This window comes from Phaethon aethereus (genome assembly GCF_964289735.1).
Source record: "Phaethon aethereus genome assembly, chromosome: 4".
NCBI classification, from domain to species: Eukaryota; Metazoa; Chordata; class Aves; order Phaethontiformes; family Phaethontidae; genus Phaethon; species Phaethon aethereus.
The window spans coordinates 48,164,151-48,179,552 of record NC_138578.1 but is presented as its reverse complement, the minus strand read 5'-3'; the positions used below and the strand labels follow the sequence as shown (position 1 = coordinate 48,179,552).

The 15,402-nt window shown below is 40.5% G+C and overlaps 1 protein-coding gene across 7 annotated transcripts in view; it reads right to left on the bottom strand.

Moving 5' to 3' along the window:
* The window catches only part of TENM3 (teneurin transmembrane protein 3), a gene marked incomplete at both ends in the record, with an annotated part of 320,770 nt that overhangs the window by 24,093 nt on the left and 281,275 nt on the right, over positions 1–15,402 (bottom strand). For all 7 annotated transcript variants that reach the window (XM_081999411.1, XM_081999412.1, XM_081999413.1 and 4 more), the window contains 3 exons: positions 9,593–10,467; positions 11,329–11,483; positions 12,043–12,275. In XM_081999411.1, the coding sequence (XP_081855537.1) occupies positions 9,593–10,467; positions 11,329–11,483; positions 12,043–12,275 (1,263 nt within the window). The remainder of the gene's footprint in view (positions 1–9,592; positions 10,468–11,328; positions 11,484–12,042; positions 12,276–15,402) is intronic.

Sequence of the window (15,402 nt, the reverse complement as noted above, 5' to 3'; positions counted from 1 at the left end):
TTCAAATAAAAGAAATGCTGGTGTATATATACTTTGTATGACAGATTGTCCTTTGCTGTAAGGTCTGCTTACACTATCAGAGCTGAGTGCTCTGAAAAAAGGATGTAAGGTTGGTCTGTTTGGCCAGACATTTTGTTCACAGAGTAAGTTGTAATGCTGCTTTTTTCCACTTAATTCCTTTTTCTTTTTTTCTTTCTCGTCTTGAAAGGTAGAAACTCTATAGGAGTGTTTTTACAGGGTCACAGAAAGTGGACGTAATGAACTTACTAAATTGCATTAGGTCTGAAAAGAATATTTAGCAACAGGAAAGCAAAATTATATGGGTGTATTTTTTTTTTTTTCTGTAGGACAGTGGAATACCAAGATGGTAAAAAAGTATTACTAGATTCAGGTTCTAAAGTTAATTTAGAATAACATCCTTGTTCCTTCAGAGCAAGAGTCTGGTACCCAGCCAAAGCAGGCTTCAAAAGTGACAGACTCTCCCCTCGTCGGTGGGAATTGGGTAGGACTTGCAACTACATGTGCCTTGTAGGCTCCCTGAAGAGCTGATCTGTCTGCCCTCCTTGGGGACACCCTCCTCTAGCCAAATACCCGTTTTCATGAGAACTGTAGCAATCTGATTACTATAGTAAGTTGAAATTATGTTAATAAGTGGTAAACTCAGATTAATAAATTCAGAATTGTTTTCCGACAGGCATTAGCCTTATGACTGCGGAAATATGGCCTCCTTTGGAAGACAGGCTAAAACCCCCAAATAATTACTCTCTGTTGTAGCAGATGTGAGTGCTTCTCGGAGGTGTTGTAGCAGTGGCTCCTGTGCAGGAATGGGAGGAAGACAGAACTGAAGGATTGATGCCATTCCTGTTCAGGAAACCCATGAAGGAAAAGAGGACAGATGGACACAAGGTGTAAAAGAATTGGAAAAAATGGTCAAAGACAAGAACAACTGTGGTGCTGAGGGGAGGATGAGTAACATAACAATGACATTAAGGAAGACCAAATCTCTCCATGAATCTTGAAAATGAGGACTGTGTGTTTGAATACATCATGACTGCAAACAGAGAGCCGCCATTTCAAGTGAAGTCTGGAGCTGCCCTTTCCTTCCACCCTCACTGCACCAGGTTCCTTGAGAAGTGGGTGTAAAGGAGAGCGAGCTAGCTTGGCTATAGCCTCCCTGACTCCTGTTTGACAAAGAAAATTAACATGGAACAAGAATATTAACATGTCAATAACTGAACAAATGGTACTATTAAGTCTCTGATAAAGCCAGAAGTGAAACAGATACTTTCAGGAGCCTGAGCAGAGCTGACTGGGTTGACAGTGCAGGACATTCATGTCATTAATAGGAACAATACTAGTTTTTTGCTGAACCGTCTTTACTTCTAAGTGCTTTCCAAAACCACAGAGACATCACACGCTGATGTCCTTGACAGAAATCAAAGCACTTCTTCCTTTCTCATACACGTAAGATGTAACAATGTTGATACGTGTCTTCAGCATTGCTATTTTGATATTATTACCTATTTCATGGTTTCTCAGTTCTGTTGTTAGTACTTAGCTTAGTTCTAAGGACAAGGATCAGTAAAGATTCAAGAACCAAGAAATGGGTAAATGTCAGACATACTATTGATATCAGAGCAATTAGGGGACACATTGATATCTAATGATATCTATTAATGGATTATTTTTAACATGTCTGCTTTTTTATTAAGCAGAATGAGTCTGAAACAGCAAGTTTGTGTGCTCCACTGTCAGCAGAAGTCTTACAAGACTAACGTATATAACGGCATGTTATATTATAATTATGAAATTTACTGTAAAGTTGAGTTACAGTTCCAGTTTAGAAAATTGTGAGATCACAACCTCTATTCTCTATACAAGGAAACTGAAAAAAACCCAGCAGCCTTGAACAATTTATCGAAAGAAACATGGTAAGTACAGACAGCAAGCACAACCGTCGCAAAGCTCTCCTTGGAAATTGCTGTTGCGTGAAACACGGTTACATATCTGTGTAGTATTGATGTAACTAGGGGAAAGTTTAAAAAACATACGACATTCTTCAACTTGTGGCTATGCACAAATCGAACATGTCAGCTAGATGATTTTCCCCTATAAATTCTCTTTGGGATAGGGGAATACTGAGCTTTTTTGAATAGAGGGAAAAGTTTTAATTGCTTTTTGGCCAGCCTTGCCTCCACAGGTCTACATGAAACAGGGAGACAGGGTGATGCCTACGAGAGTTTCAATTTGTGCCCTGTTGAGAGGAGAAGCACCAAATCTTGACTAAGAGAGAACGAGCTAGTCCCAGAAACGTGCGTTAGGGGAGGAATACAGAGGCACCTATGAAAGGACTGGGTATCTCAAAAATGTTCCCCAAAAGACAGTTCAGAGATGGTTAAGAATAAAGAGAGTATGTCTTTTGTTGCTTCAGTAAATATAATATGGGGAGATTAAAGACACTGCACTTGTAAGTCATGGTTTGCAATCAAGGGCTCACGTGATGCCACAAAGTCAACGCAAGAATATGACAATCAACTGAACAAAACTGTTCTGATGAGTGTGGCTAGTTACTTCACAGCCACTACATTTTAGACCAATGAAGCAAGCAGCAGCAGCAGTAAAAGCAGAAGGTATACAAGGTTGTTGATAGCAAAGGAATAAAAATATCTACGAAGTACTACAATACCAAGGACGTTCAGAGAGTACAGTTTAGAGGTGATAAAAAATGCAGATTACAATTTTGTACAAAGTTCTGGTATTTCTAAGGAAACAGAATTAAGATAAAAGCCCCAAAATTCAAGAAAAAAAGAAGACTGGGCACTTTTAGATAGTCAGATTACTGAAATATAAATGTGACAAAAAATGAACATAAATAGAAATATAAATGTTATAGGAAAATAAACCCCCATAAACGTTACAGGAAATAGTATAGAAATATTAATTATGAAAACATCTTAATATACAGTAAAAGTGCAAGTGAACTGACATTACTACTGGGGGATAATTTGTATCTGATCAAAATTAAGTATTTGCTTTTATCTAAATGAAAGCTTTCAGTAGAAGTTCCAGAGACTTTTTACAAGCCAGTTCTCAGTATTTCCAAGTCAGACTCCACAAGCAATGCATTAAGATGAAGCAAGAGGAAAACTGCAAAATATCATCTGTTCCCTGTTGCCAAATGCCGACAGTTACAGATGATGTGCCTGGTACATGGGGAAACTAAACACGTCCAAGCCAGAGGTTGTATCTTAACTCTGCATCACACAGTTTTAAGGAAACCACAGCACTGAATGCATTGTTAATAAAGGTGTAATATGCAAAGGGTGATACTCTGCAGCAAGCAGTGAAAATGTATTTTTACCTGCAATTGTCTCTAGTCCATAAATTATCATAAGGATTTCACATTCTGCACAATTTCACCACCTTTCCAGAACGGCTGGAAAGCTCATTAATTTAACTGTGGGAGCAAAGTAAACTTGTAAGGGCTCTGCTTGCTAATGTCACTCTCTCTGATTTCTGCTGCATTCCCTGGGAGACGAGAATTGAGCGGAAAGGGAGGAGGGGAAGAAGACAAATGAGCTCAGGGCATGAAATGCCTGGGGAAACACTGGATGGACTGTCAAGAGATACAAGAGGGGACTGAGAAGAAATGCACCACTGGGAAAGGAACAGGCAGGGAAGCCAAACATGCCTTAGAGAAATGATGGGAGACATGGGAAGGAGCAAGAGACAAAGTAAGAAAGTAAGGATAGTAGGAGGGCAAGGTCTGGAGAGCAAGAGAGACATGGAAGAAAGGCAGTGAATTTGCAGGAAGGAGGAGGAGGCATGTGAGTCTGGATCAGATCTCTGCCTGCTGATCTAGCTCCTAAAAGGAGAGGAAGGCTAGAGGAGAAAAGGCAGGAAAGAGATAAGAAACAGAGGCTATTGGAGTTAATTCATAGCTGAGGGAGGAAAGTTATCCAAGTTCAACTGAAGGGGATAGAGGAGGTCAAAGGAGAGCATGTGCAGCCTGCACCTTCCAGGGGGGCTGTGAGATGGAGGGATAGTTGCCTCTTTACAGAGGAGCTTCTGCATCAGCATTTGTCCTAAATCACCTCTAAGGACTATGTGGCTGTTGGTGCCAAGCCCACCAGTGCGCATGTAGACTGCAACCTTGGTAGCGCAGCCCAACCTCAGCAGGTATTGCCCAGGCAGCTAAGACCATTGTCTTGCCCTGGAGGGATCCTCCATTGCAGAGCAGCCTCTACCAGTTCCTTGAGCAACCTGAGGAGCACAAAGCAGCTGGAGGCTGGCAGGGCAGCAGGCCAGTGATTCAACCAAAGGACTTCCCCATAATGTCCCTAAAGATAAAGTCATTGTGGAGCAAGCTGAATGAGAGCAGTGAGGTCGTGACAGACCTTCAGGCATGTGCTCAGGTTCTGGTGGCTCCCAGGGGGTGACTCAGGACAGTGAGATGATTCAGAAGAAGTGGGGCTGAGCAAGACGCTTGGGACCTTCTCAGAGAGCTGCCTTACACTTCTGGTCAGATTAAGCACCATGAGTACTAGCAGGTTTTTCTCTGGAATAGTTTGCCCCCTTGAACATCATCAAACTTGCAATTAAGGGTGAGCTTTTTACCCATTTCCATCTGAATTTAAAACCTGGCTGGCAACTAGTGGCATGCCAGGGCTTTGACGGAGACCTGGGGTTGCAGGCTGGGGGCGGGTCTGACCTGCTACACTTCTGAGACTTCAAAAACTTAGGTCCAGAGAAGATGCTCTCTGTGCACCTGGCTTAGCTCTCTGTGAAAGCAGAATGGAAACTGCTGCACAAAAATAATGTTGTATAGGCTAGCGGGGAAGTATCACGTCCAAAATGCTAATATGCATATAATTAGTTCAACTTTTAAGATTTATCTGTTTAAATGTTCATATTATGCATACATAATATGCAGTTATAGTTAATAGTTTCCAGCTCAGATAACTCACAATTTTCTAACAACAGAATTTGATTAGGCTGGTTACTCTTATACCTTGTTTAATATTGTAATTTCATTATAAAATCTAATGTGGAGGACTTCTAGCTTCACATGGCTCCACTGGTTTTTTAGCATGCGTGTGTTTGCAATCCTTTTTGTGAATGCTCTGTTAGTATCTTTTTTATTCAGCCAGTTTTTAGACCTTTGATAACAGATAGCAGTTAGTATGGAATTTAGTAACAGTACTGTGCAAAAGTACACATTCTTGAAATATAAAGTGTCAGTGTTGATCAGCAGAGTATAACGCTTCACAAAATAGGAATTTAGAAATCCATTTTGCCATAAAGGTATTAAAAAAATCAAAGTCTGTAAACAAATACAGAAAAGAGGTTATAGATGATATCCTAAATAATTCAAGTTAGTACATACAATTTTCACTGTAAAAAAGTATTTCCTGTATGTCAGTCATTTCCTTCTTCAGGCAAAGCGGAGACTAAATAAAATAAATTCTAGATTAATTAACGTGCAGACTAAATCAAAAAAGTAAACTACTTCTGGATCTGATATCAGTGTGATTTAGACTGTGGAAAAAAGCCATGGAAAGAAACAGGTCCAAATGCTTTAATATGTGCCAGAGCGGTGATTGCCAATTTTTGGAATGCAGTATTTTTCAAAGATTTCCTCTTTTCACTTAAAAGTTGTTCTAAAAAGGAAAAAAAAAGATGAAATATTTTTCATAAATCTACCCTCAAATCACTGAGAACTCAACCGAAATGAGTTCTTTGTATCCATGCTCCACTGTACAAACAGATTTGCACAAGAGAATAGTTAACGAACCTATTACTGAATTGGCTCCAAAGACTGATCTTTGTATTACTGAAACCGCAGTATTTTACTCCAATGTAACTCCTGCCATTTAAACTGGTGTGGGACAACAAAAGGGTAAAACAACCCAGCCATATTCAGGGCTAGTTGAAAAATGACATTTCTAGTCCATTGGAAATTCTAACAGTTGAAAAGTTTTAACTCTGAGTGGGAAGACAGTCTAAATTCACCATCGTATATAAGTTCTCTCCCCTTCCCAAAGTATTCTGAGAATCTGAATACTACAGTAGAATAAATAAAATACATAAATAAACTCTGATATGAAAAGAAAGTGCATCCAGCAATGAAACTGAAATATTTTGCTATTACTAAAATAAAATAAGGAAGTCAGAATGATTTCTTCTCCTCATTTCTTGTTCCTCGCTTGACAGTTGAGGGAAACCTTTCTATTTTAAAGAGACTTCATTTTTTTCAACAGAAAACTCTTCAACTGAACATTTTTTATCCCACACTACCTAGAAAAATGAATATGCAAAAGCTGGGAGAGAGATGCATGTCCATCATGTCACACCCACACAAGCCCTTATACAATACACATAGTTTCCATCTATTTTGGCAATAATAGCAGAAGCCCCTGGAAACCCAGCCTAGTCAGATTTAACGTTACAAATCATCAGCATGGAAAAGCAAAGTCACAATAATGTTTGCCGATACCTGAATAAAAAATGGCAGAGTAGTCATGTTGATATCTACTTTTTCTTCAGAAGGGAAATACACAGACACAAATTTGGTGCATGGAGATTTTATGTTAAAAAGAAGTAAGCAGCTATGATGCCCGATGGATGTTTTTAAGATGCCGTTTTGGCAAGAAAAATAACATGGTGGGGTTTTTTTCACTTATTCCCTGTAGCTTTACATAATCAATGCAATTTTTTATTTTTGGTATTAACTTGTACAGAGCATCACAGGAAACATGACTGGAAGGGACCTTGAGAGGTCATGCGGTCCCACCCCTACCCCAAGGCAGGATCTGCTCTTCCTGCGTTAGTCCTGGAAGATGTCTCATCTGTTCTTAAAGACAGTCTGTGAAGGGCAAGGGGTCACTGCTGTTGTCTGTCTGCTCCAGGGCTCCAAAATCTTCACCGTGACATTCTTCCAAATGTCTAATCTGAATCTTCCTTGTTGCAATTAAACAGAATACTGCTTCACCATGGCTACAGGGAGGAGATTAATACCTTTGCTTCCGCAAAAACCTCATACACTTGCAGATTTGGGGTGAGGGAAATTGCCTAGCTTTCTCCATAATTATTTCAGCTTGGGAATTCTAACGAGACATCGGTCGGAGGCAATTGTTGAGGAAGTGGATAAACAGCAGCTTGGAAATAATACTAATGCTTACTGAGGGGAATAGCCTGCCCTTTGGGTTCTCTGTAAACCAGCTGGACATAACCTAACTCAGACCAGCAAGTCTGCATGCAAGCAGATCAGGTGTGAAAGATGGCTATTTACAGACTCAGTAAATAACTATGTACTTCGTGACACACAGTACCCTAAATTCTCCCAATGATGAAAAATACAGACCTATCAACCACTTAATAGTGAATATAACATCCACTTTTTTGCGGTCATGCAGACGCCATTAGGAGACATTCAGGAGCCATCAGCTACCTCTGCAGTAACACCACAGTAGGCTACACAAAAACTACAGGCAACATGGTGAGAAATTACTGCCTTGATTAAAACTCTAGCTCCTCAATTAGCCAGTATGAATGCCAGCATGATTTAAAGTGCCTGCTGTACCCAGCAGATGCCTTAATTTTAGTAAGGGACTTCACTGTCACCCCAAATTGCCTGCCTTGCCCAACTCCTCGCCTGCTGGAAACAAGTGGTTGTGCGTGTCACAGTTAAACGCCGCATTTACTCTCTGTGGAAATGGATGGCTACTCCCAGCCCCACCGAAGCTGTGCTCTGGTCTCTCAGCATACCCGACAGGGCTAACTTGGGAGAAGGAGAACACATGCCCTTCTGTCCAAACAGTTCCTCATTCCTCTGTGTATCCTCGCTGTGCTTCTGTGTCCTCTTGGCAGGGCCTAACAAGATACGCAGCGGATGCACCAATGCACAATTAAATATTACAGACGTGCGCTAAAGCTTTGGGAAGGTGCCTGCTGCCCAAGCCCTGCCAATTTACAGATTATTGTAAGAATACCTTAAAACTGGCAGCAGCGCCATTCCACCTGCTGCCTTTGTTTAGGGATCAGCATTTCTAGCCCCGTCTCCACTTCAGGACACAATACGCAGTGAAGTAGCACCTGCTGCTCTCGTGTCTCCGACGGGCATATATAAAGGCTGGAGAGTAGATACAGGTGCTCAGAGTCCTCCCACACACTGCCTCAGCCAAATGTAGGCTGACAGAAATGTGAAGTTATCTCAGAACACAGATGTTTGGCTTTGCTGCCACTGCCTGACACTGGCACTTTATTTTCTTTATCATGTGTGTTGAATTGAAAGCTTTTTTTTAGGCCCTGACCTTGGCAGCAGTTGCTACTGCATTTCCTCATAAAGAGAGGAGAAAAGAAGAGGGGGGGGAAAAAAAAGGAAAAAGAAGAGGGACTTGCTGGATTTTCATGATGTCCTTTGTAATCCTGAATACTTCAGCTGCAGGCCTTCTAACACTTTTACTTATCATACTAACTGTTATGTCTTCCACTCCTTCACAGACGCATTTTTACCCAACCTTAGCATGTCCTTCATGTGATTTAAAAACACACTTTTTTTTCCAGTTGACAGAAATAACTGAAAAAAATACATGTTAATTCTACATTGCTCTTTTTTGAAATAAATTGTTTGTGTTTTAAGCTGCATTTTTGTTACGTTTTGTTTGGCATATCAGTTGGTAGGTCAGCTCATTTGGGGATGAAGTTGCCTTCATCCGTATGTGAACTCTCAGGTTCTACTAGTTTATCTATAAATTGTCATCACCTTCCTTAGTTAATATAACTGAGGTTTCTGTAAAATGTTTTGTTAATCTAGTGGTTATGAACAGGCATTGATGACTTAATGACTGTAACACAGGGTAAAGCAATTCACTGAAACGATTTTCTCTGAGGTTGGTAAAATTACAAGTCCTGCTGTTCCATTAATACCTCTCGCTGTCGTGCTCGCCCCTGTACACCATGCGTTGCTGGTGGTCTCTGTGTTTTCAGTTTATTCCTACAGGAATGACACTTCCCCCCAAGGCCCACGTTTCTCTCCTCAGCTTCCTCTGCCCGGGTCTACCTGTCTGAAAGCCTGCCGTGCCATCCAGGGGATCCCTCCTGCTTATTCACTACTCAGTAAAACACAACTTTTTAAAACTTAAAAAAAATACCCACCCATGAAGACATGCTTTTACTTAGGAAAAAAGAAAGAAAAATATATTGAGCAGTGAAGACAAATTTCTTGTCAGTATTTACTGCAGAACAATGTCAATCTAATGACCAAATGGGATGAATAAATCTAGTTTTTGATGCAAATCTACAAAATCATGGTTGTCTGAGTTACAGCTTTCTTGACAAAAGTGAAATGTTGTCTCAGTATTATTTCAATATATAAAACTGAAATTCAAAATGATGAATTTAAAATCATTCAGACCCAATGTTTAGAAGTCAGACCAAGGAAGACAGCATGGGAAACAAAAAGTATCTTTCTGTGCTTTCTGTTATCAAGGGTCATCTTTATAGTTACTTCATCAGTCTCCCGAAATATTTCAAATGATACTGTAAAACTCAATAAAACTATAAGGCACCTGACTTTACTTTATGTACTTACTCAAAAAAAGTGGTCCACCCGGTTTCATCGCTTTTAGTTGCCAGAAGTCCACTGTTGCCATGGTAGGTAAATAAGACAAGCTCCTGCCCTTGTGCAGTCATGCTTTTCAAACATCCGTTAGTGCCTATCGTCAACCAGATGACTTGGTTATCAGGAGAGACCACTCTTACCGGCATCCGGTTGGGATCCCGTCTGATACGAAGAGTATTCCCATTGCTGTCCGTGACGGCAGTAATATCATTATCGTTACTGTAGCTAAAATTGTACAGATAGTCTCCAGTGACTAAACTCACAGTGTACTGGTGAGTACCATTGACATCAAAGATATAAAGCTCTTGGTCAGTTGGAGAAGCAACTTCATAAAAGTTCACTGAATTCAATAAGGGTTTGTTCTTTGACACAGCCCGTATCCTGATATTTCCCAGATCAGCAATATACAGTGTGCCATCCGGAGACACAGCTAAGGAGGAAGGGGCATTAAGTTTGGCATCTTTAGCATAGCCATCTCCATTCTGGTAACAGTCACAGTTGACATCATTTTTGCAATCGCACTCCGAGGGTATTCCAGCAACTAATGAGATCTCTCCATCAGTTGTGACCTGTCTTATCCTATTAATCTTTTTTTCATCCGTTTCTGTAATGTAAAGTACGCCACTGTAGGACACGGCAATGGCAGTTGCTGACTCCAGCGTGGTCTGTACAGCGTGCTTTCCCACCGTGTACTCCACACCAGGAACCTGGCAATGCATTGGCCTCCCCGCAGCAATGCGAACTTGACGGTTTTCAGTGATCTGCAAAACGACGTTGTTATCCAAAACATAAATGGAGTTATCCATTGGGTTGATAGCTAAATCCGTAGGCCATTCCAGACGAACCTTAACAAAAAGAAGCGTGCTGTTAAACAGCTAACCAGTGCAGATTAAAGGAATTAATTCACCTTCAGTTTTAGACACTGCTATTAAGGGTATTTTTCATCCGCTGTAACCAATCATGACAGAAAGACTTCCATGAAAATACATGCGGCAAACTAAAGCTTTTCAGGGAGGCAAGGGCAACAATGTTCAGACATCTGTTTCGTTGAAAAAATCCAGTTGCACTGGAACTATAATGCAGGTTGAATTTCCCCTCCAATAAATGCTACTTTTCTGTATCACAAATGCATAAATAGAAATAGAGACAGGTATCAAAGTCTGAACACGTACTTTAAGGACAGTACTCATCTTTTATTCTTGTAACAGCTAAAATAACTCACTACCTTCCAGATTATGAAACACTGTACTGTACTCCATTTTTAAACATACCACTAGTGATGTGCCTTCTTACCTACACAAGCTTCTTCAGACAAATAGAAAAATATGTTCTTTTCTTATATATCCTCTCATTCACTCTAGCAAGCTAAGGATGTTAGTGATTCAGAAAACATCGACAGGCCAAGATAGTTCCAACATATCTGCCATTCTCCTAGTATTTACTACCAGACTTACTGTTTCCTGCTGATAGTTTTGCTGTTCTAAACTGAACTGAACTTTATGAGCAGAAAAATTGAATACAGCAGCATTTACAGCTAAGAGCATACACTGTGACTCATGCCCTTGGAATAGGTTTCTTTCTCCCCAACTTCTGCTCTTAAATACCCACTACGCACTCCACCCGGTTTTATTTTAAGGGGCAAGAAGCTGCATTCGCATTTCTAGCCCCAGCTCAGCCCTCCAAATCAAAAAGCACCTAAAAAGTACCTGGCTGATGTGCATGCTGGTGTCACAGGTTAGCGGTCGTGCTGAGGTCAGGTCATTGGAGCCCAGCAAAGTGGATATTATTCCGTTCTGATCCACTTTTCTGATCATGGTCCCATCAACGAAGTAGATTAACCCGTTCTTGTCAATTGCTATTCCTTTAGTGAAGAAACAGAAATTAGTTTCTTGTACTAGCAGTGAATATATTATCCATACCTAAGGGCCTAAGTGGTATGCATCTAGTGGAAATTAAGGGTTGAATACATGATCTTAGGCAGCAGGTATTAAAACAGCTTGTAAACACATTTTGCATAATAAACCAATGCTCAGTATGAAATCTGCTCCTGGTGATCGCATCTGCTGTTCATTGGAGAGTATGCTGGGAAGGGCCTTGCTCTTAAGTTAACCTGAAAAATGGGGTAAGTGGGACCAAAAGCAACACTGATTTTAGATCTTCAAATCTTCATTGCTGTCTGCCAAACACGTAAACTAAATGAGCATTTAAAAATGCTCAATAATCATGAAAGCCAAGTATTTCCTAAAAAATCAGCCCAGGTACCCTGCAGCGCTCTTCCTCAACAGTCTTCCCAGTTGGAAAAAATTACACAAAACCACATTTTTGAGCCAACTACTGGGATCAGTAATTAAACGCTATCACGCCCCCAGCTCTGAACTTTCGTATTATTTTGAAAGTTACGGAGGGGTAACTCTTTTTACCTTTAGGACTCATGAGAGTTGCCTCCACCGCCTTGCCTCCATCACCACACCTTGCCTCATCAAATGGTAGGCACTGCTCCCCCGTTCCTCCTATTACCTCAGCATTTTTGGTCAGGTCTTTCACACCCGTGAGCGACTTGGGTCGATAAATCCTGCGCGTGTTTGTGTCAGAAACATACAGATCTCCTGTCACGGGGTCAGTTGCGAGGTAGTATCTGTGAGCTGGGTTGTTGCTGTAAAGTGGAATTATACATTGCATATGCTGTAATTAAGTGCACCTAACATTGGATGAAGGCGAAAATGTTTCAGTACGTATACAGTGTGCGGTAATACATAGTTAAAACCAACAGTGATGCTCTAGACATCTGTAGCATAGGTCTTGGCCCCAAAATCTTTCTTCGTTCTCGCTTCTTGCCTGTGTCACACCCAGGCAGTGCAACCTGGACTACTCATCCTTCTGGGACAGAAGATCCCTTTTGTCCATGATGCTGAGAGGCCCGTCCCGTGCTCTGTAATTAGAGACAGCTTCTGTCTCTGTAATAGGCCAAATCAAAATAGAGAAGTCTAAAAACTCCCAGGCTTTCTGGGAACCTTGATCCCAGTCCAAACTTTGCAGCAGGACCCCAGCCCTCGCTTACACTTTGTTGCTGTTATCATCCTATCTGTTTTATTATAATTTATATATACGGCTGCCGGGGTGCATGCTTTATATAATTCATAAACAGATAAGGCAGAGTTCATTTTATTAGTTCACAGGCAAGAGATAAGACACCCTTCAGAAGTATTTGTTTAATCCACGGCTTTCAAAGACGTGATACGCATGATTTAACACATTAGGAAACGCCACCTCTTCCACCAGAGCACTGAGCGGAGCTTTTCCATTCTTCTTAACTCAGAGTCGTATTTCAAATAACTGTACACGTTGGCACAAACTCGCTAACTATGCCAACACAGTCTTTATTAGAGTGAAAATATATATTGCTAACCGTTTTCCCAGAAACATAAATTTTGCCTCTCCGCTGGTGCCACATAATTGAGAATTACTGTCTTTTCTCCCCTGCTGATGAAAAAACCAGCCCCGGAGAGTACCTTTTGGGTTGATATATTACGATGTAGAAACTTAACCCACTGCAGTTGGGATTCCTGACCTAATTTATGGCACTAAGAGCTGAAATAAGGTCATGTAAATACGGGAGGTAATTTCAGATGCTCTCCTAATGGATTGGAGCAGAGTCAGAACCGTCAGTCCCACGTCTGACGTTTGCAAAAGCGCCGTTTGAGCAGATCTACCAGCCTTGCTGACAGCCAAACACCTGCCTGCAGAATGCTGTACTTCACGTTTTGTAAATATATAACTGCTAATGTAACACATTTTTATGTACTGCCACTTGGGAAAAGCAACAAGAGACCAACAGGAACAACCTGTGACCAAATTATTTATTTTAGCAGGGACAGATTTTTATAGCTATCCAATTACAAAAACACAGAATAGATGTGTTGCATAAATAGGATTTTCTTTGGTTTTAAGACTTTTAACATGTTGGTTCAGAACGAAGAAACCAAGTGAAGCAGACTAATGAAATCAAATCCCCAGTGATTAGCACCTCTTAAAAAGCTCTGCTACAGAGCCGAGTGTTGTACAGCATGTCTGAAAACAATTAAACTGTAGGCTTACTTTAAATTTCTGTCTGCTAGAAATCTATCACTGCCAATGTGACAAATAGTTGAAGGGTATTTTCAAAAGCTTAATTTACGCAGGGATCATCTGTATGATCACTATGTAGCGTACGAATTATTTATACCTCCATAGACTGCAAATTAAATTATACGCTTTTGCATGATTACTTTGGTCTTTAAGAAACTTTGCAGACACTTCAAATATAAACAAATTGCAAAATGTGAAATGTGCAATTAAATTTTATTTCATTGTAATTTAAAATAAAGTCCTGTCTTATACTACTAAAATCTAAATTAAAGCACTTCAACTCATCTAACATTGCCTCAATCATATTTTTCAATTGTTGGAATAAAGAGTCATTAAATCAATAACTAAATAATTCATGCCTAAAACAATTATTTCTTTCTCAAAAGAATTTTTAAAGCTGTTTTCTTCATAAATATGAAAACATGTCTCTGTTTTAATTAATTCCAATAAAAATGACAAAGCTTTTTTTTATTTGGCATGAGTTCTCACAGTGAGTAGTGTATCCTCATCAAAACAAAAAAAATTCAGCTGATAATTTAAGGATATTTTCTCAAAAATCCCCAAAGTTTAGGATATTATTACTGAATCAATATAAACTCTCCAGTTTGTCATACACAGAGTCTAATGGCTCCCTCCTGAGCTAATACAACAGCTTTAACTTCAGGTTAAAAAGCTGAGGTAGCTTTAGTGGACAGAAAAAACCCCATTAATTCACGGGAGCAAGGCACAATTTGAGGAACTGGATAACTGTCCAGTGAAACCCACATTTGTTCTCCAGCCAGGAAACATCTGTGCGCACTGCGCAGATCTCAAAAATAGTACAGGGATAAGCAGCCAGCAGCTGGAAAGCTGCAGAGAGTTTATTCTATTTCATTGTAGCTTGAAATAATATTAAGCTTCTGCCTTCTGCCAATAACAACAAACGCAAAGAAGTAAAATCCACAGTCAGTGACTTCTTGACTCATTCACTATCGCCTAATCGCTGTCAGGAGCTCTGGAAAACACGCAGTTACATACCAGTGTGGGCTCCTATAAAGAGAAATGACTACAAATTAGCTTGTTCTGTCTCTGCCAAGTAACAGTAACAAGTGCTTCAGATGTGAAGTGCACACACACGTGTGCAAATACACACACACAGGGCTGTAATGATCCATTTCCCACTGCACAGTTTTATCTTGCTTACACCAACCTTTTACCTCCTCAGCTGTCAGACGACCTGTATTACTCTCCACGCACGAATTTAAAAAAAATACTCTCCCCTGCTTCAGTCCCCCTTTCTCTCCCATTCACTCTGTTCCTCCTAAACCATATACCCTCAAAGCTGTTTTTATGTTTTGCTAAACTTTCTTCTCTCTCTCTCTCCAGACTTGGGGTACCGTCACAGCCTACAAATGCCCTCCCTGTCTTCAAAGCCCTTCTGAAAATTACTTCCTCCGTGAATGCCTATCAGCATTAATCACCCACAGGCAGCAGTGTGTATAAAGACATCAGTTCAGCTTTGAGATTGAAAAACTGCTGGGTCACTAGTACATGAGAGGATAAATTTGATCCGCATTGTCTCTCTAACTTGGGAGTCCAGGCTCCTTGAGGTGGGAGGCACATCGCTCTGCGCTGAAGCTCTGTGTTTAGGGGCGAGGAAAGTTCAATGCTTGAAC